The sequence below is a fragment of the Salvelinus sp. IW2-2015 genome, unplaced genomic scaffold (assembly GCF_002910315.2).
Source record: "Salvelinus sp. IW2-2015 unplaced genomic scaffold, ASM291031v2 Un_scaffold1023, whole genome shotgun sequence".
Classification (NCBI taxonomy): Eukaryota; Metazoa; Chordata; class Actinopteri; order Salmoniformes; family Salmonidae; genus Salvelinus; species Salvelinus sp. IW2-2015.
Genome location: NW_019942691.1, coordinates 39,332 through 41,753, shown reverse-complemented (window position 1 = coordinate 41,753; position 2,422 = coordinate 39,332). Strand labels below are relative to the sequence as shown.

Here is a 2,422-nt window from a genome sequence, read left to right as displayed (position 1 = left end):
CATCACCTCCACCACCCAACTGCCATACTCACCCACCACCAACTGCCTACCCTCACCACCCAACTGTCCCATACACCCCACCACCCATCTCTGCCCACCTCCTCACCACCCAAAAACTGGGTCCCGTCATGACCCTATCACTCGCAACTCTATCCCTAACCTTCTTCTCACACCATCTTGCCCATCACCTCCTCACCACCCAAACTGCCCATACCTTCCCCACCACCCAACGCCGATCCTCCCTACCACCCCCACGGCCATTACCGGCCCACCACCCAAACTGGCTACCTCCTACCAACCCATCTGCCCCATACCTCCACCACCAACGCCCAAATACCCCCCCACCCACCCCCAAACGCCCATAACCTCTCACCACCCAACGGCCCATACCTCTCACCACCAACTGCCCATACCTCCTCAACACCCAATGCCCGATCCCTCAGCCACCCAACTTCGCCCTACCATCCTCACCACCCAAACGCCATCCCATAGTGCCCACCACCCAACGCCCATACCATCCCACAACCCAACTGCCCATACCCTCCACCACCCATCTGCCATACCTCCCTCACCACCCCTCTGCCCATACCTCCCCCACCCACCCCAACTGCCCATAACCCCCCACCCACCCAGTCCATCCCCACCCTGCCCACCCACCACATACTGCCCAGCACCCCACATACCTCCCCACCACCCAATCCCATACTCCCACCACCAACTGCCCATACCTCCCACCACCCAACCCCATACTCCCCACCCTCCCCACCACCCAACTGCCCATACCTCCCCACCACCACAACTGGCCCATATCTCCCCACCACCCAACTGCCCAATACCTCCCCACCACCCAACTGCCCATACTCCCCACCCACCCAACTCCCATACCCCCACCCACCCATCTGCCATACCTCCACCACCCAACTGCGCCATACCTCCCACCACCCAACCTGCCCATTACCTCCTCACCACCCAACTGTCCTACCCCCCCACCCACCCAACTGCATCCACCACCCACTCCATACCTCCTCACCACCAATCTGCCATACCTCCTCACCACCCAACTGCCCATACCTCCCCACCACCCAATGCCCATACCTCCACCACCCAACTGCCATCTACCTCCTCACCACCCCATCTGCCCATACCTCCTCACCACCCAACTGCCCATACCTCCCCACCCACCCAAATGCCCCTACTCCCCACCACCCAACTGCCCATACCTCCTCAACCACCAACTGCCCATACCTCCTCACCACCCAACTGTCCATACCTCCTCACCACCCAACTGCCCATCACTCCTCACCACCCAACTGCCCATACCTCTACCCCAACTCCTACCTCCCCACCCACCCCAACTGCCCATACCTCCCCACCACCCAACTGCCCATACCGCCTCACCACCACTCTGCCCAATACCCCTCACCACCCAACTGCCCATACCTCCCACCCACCACAACTGCCCATACCCCCCACCACCCAATCTGCCCATACCTCCCCCACAGCCATATCCCACCCCAACTGCCCATACCTCCCCACCACCCAACTGCCCATACCTCCCCCCACCCAATGCCCATACCCCCCACCCACCCATGCCCATAACCTCCCCACCTTCACCACCACCCACGCCCATACCTCCCCACCACCCAACTGCCCATACCCTCCCCACCAACCAACACTGCCCATACCTCCCCCCAACGCCCTACTCCCACCACACTGCCATACCCCCACCCACCCATTGCCCATACCTCCCCACCACCCAACTGCCCATACCTCCCACGCACCAACTGCCAACCTCCCACCCAATGCCCATACTCCTCACCACCCAACTGCCCATACTCTCACCACCCAACTGCCCAACCTCCCCACCCCCCAACTGCCCATACCCCCCACTACCCAACTGCCCACACCCCCCAGCCAACTGCCATACCCCTCACCCAACTGCCCCCCCCCCCAACTGCCCCTACCCCCCACTACCCAACTGCCCAACCCCCCCACCCAACTGCCCATACCCCCCTACCCAACTGCCATACCCCCCCCCCCCCCAACCCAACTGCCCATACCGCCCACCAACTGTTTCGGCCCTTTACCTCGGCACCCTCCTGACCCCAAGGGACAGACCGAGGGCTTGGTATGAACGCCTCCAGCATCTGATGCCTGCTGGGAAGGGAAGGCGTCTTCAATTTTATCTCTTCCAGAAAATGCTTCAGGAGGCAGCCTCATCACTTTTATAGCTAAAGTCTCCCTCCAGTGTCTGTTCTCACCATCTCAGAGATTCACAAATAAAACAGGAGCCTTCCTCCGTGCAGGGGGAGGGAGGGGGAGAGAGGAAGAGAGAAAAAGAGAGAGAGAGAGACGAGGAAAGAAGAGAAAGAGAGAAAGAGAGAGAGAGAGAGAGAGAGAGAGGAGAGAGGAGAGAGAGAAG

At 60.7% G+C, this 2,422-nt stretch overlaps 1 protein-coding gene across 1 annotated transcript; it reads left to right on the top strand.

Moving 5' to 3' along the window:
* Positions 1 to 1,186: 1,186 nt before the first annotated feature.
* On the top strand, positions 1,187 to 2,134 carry LOC112069472 (uncharacterized). The gene has a single exon (XM_024136814.2). It carries the CDS (start codon positions 1,187 to 1,189, stop codon positions 2,132 to 2,134), a length of 948 nt encoding a protein of 315 aa, XP_023992582.2.
* Positions 2,135 to 2,422: the final 288 nt, after the last annotated feature.

Bases quoted from the DNA above. Each gene is read 5' to 3' on its own strand.
- LOC112069472 (XM_024136814.2), top strand. From the start codon at position 1,187: ATGCCCCTACTCCCCACCACCCAACTGCCCATACCTCCTCAACCACCA.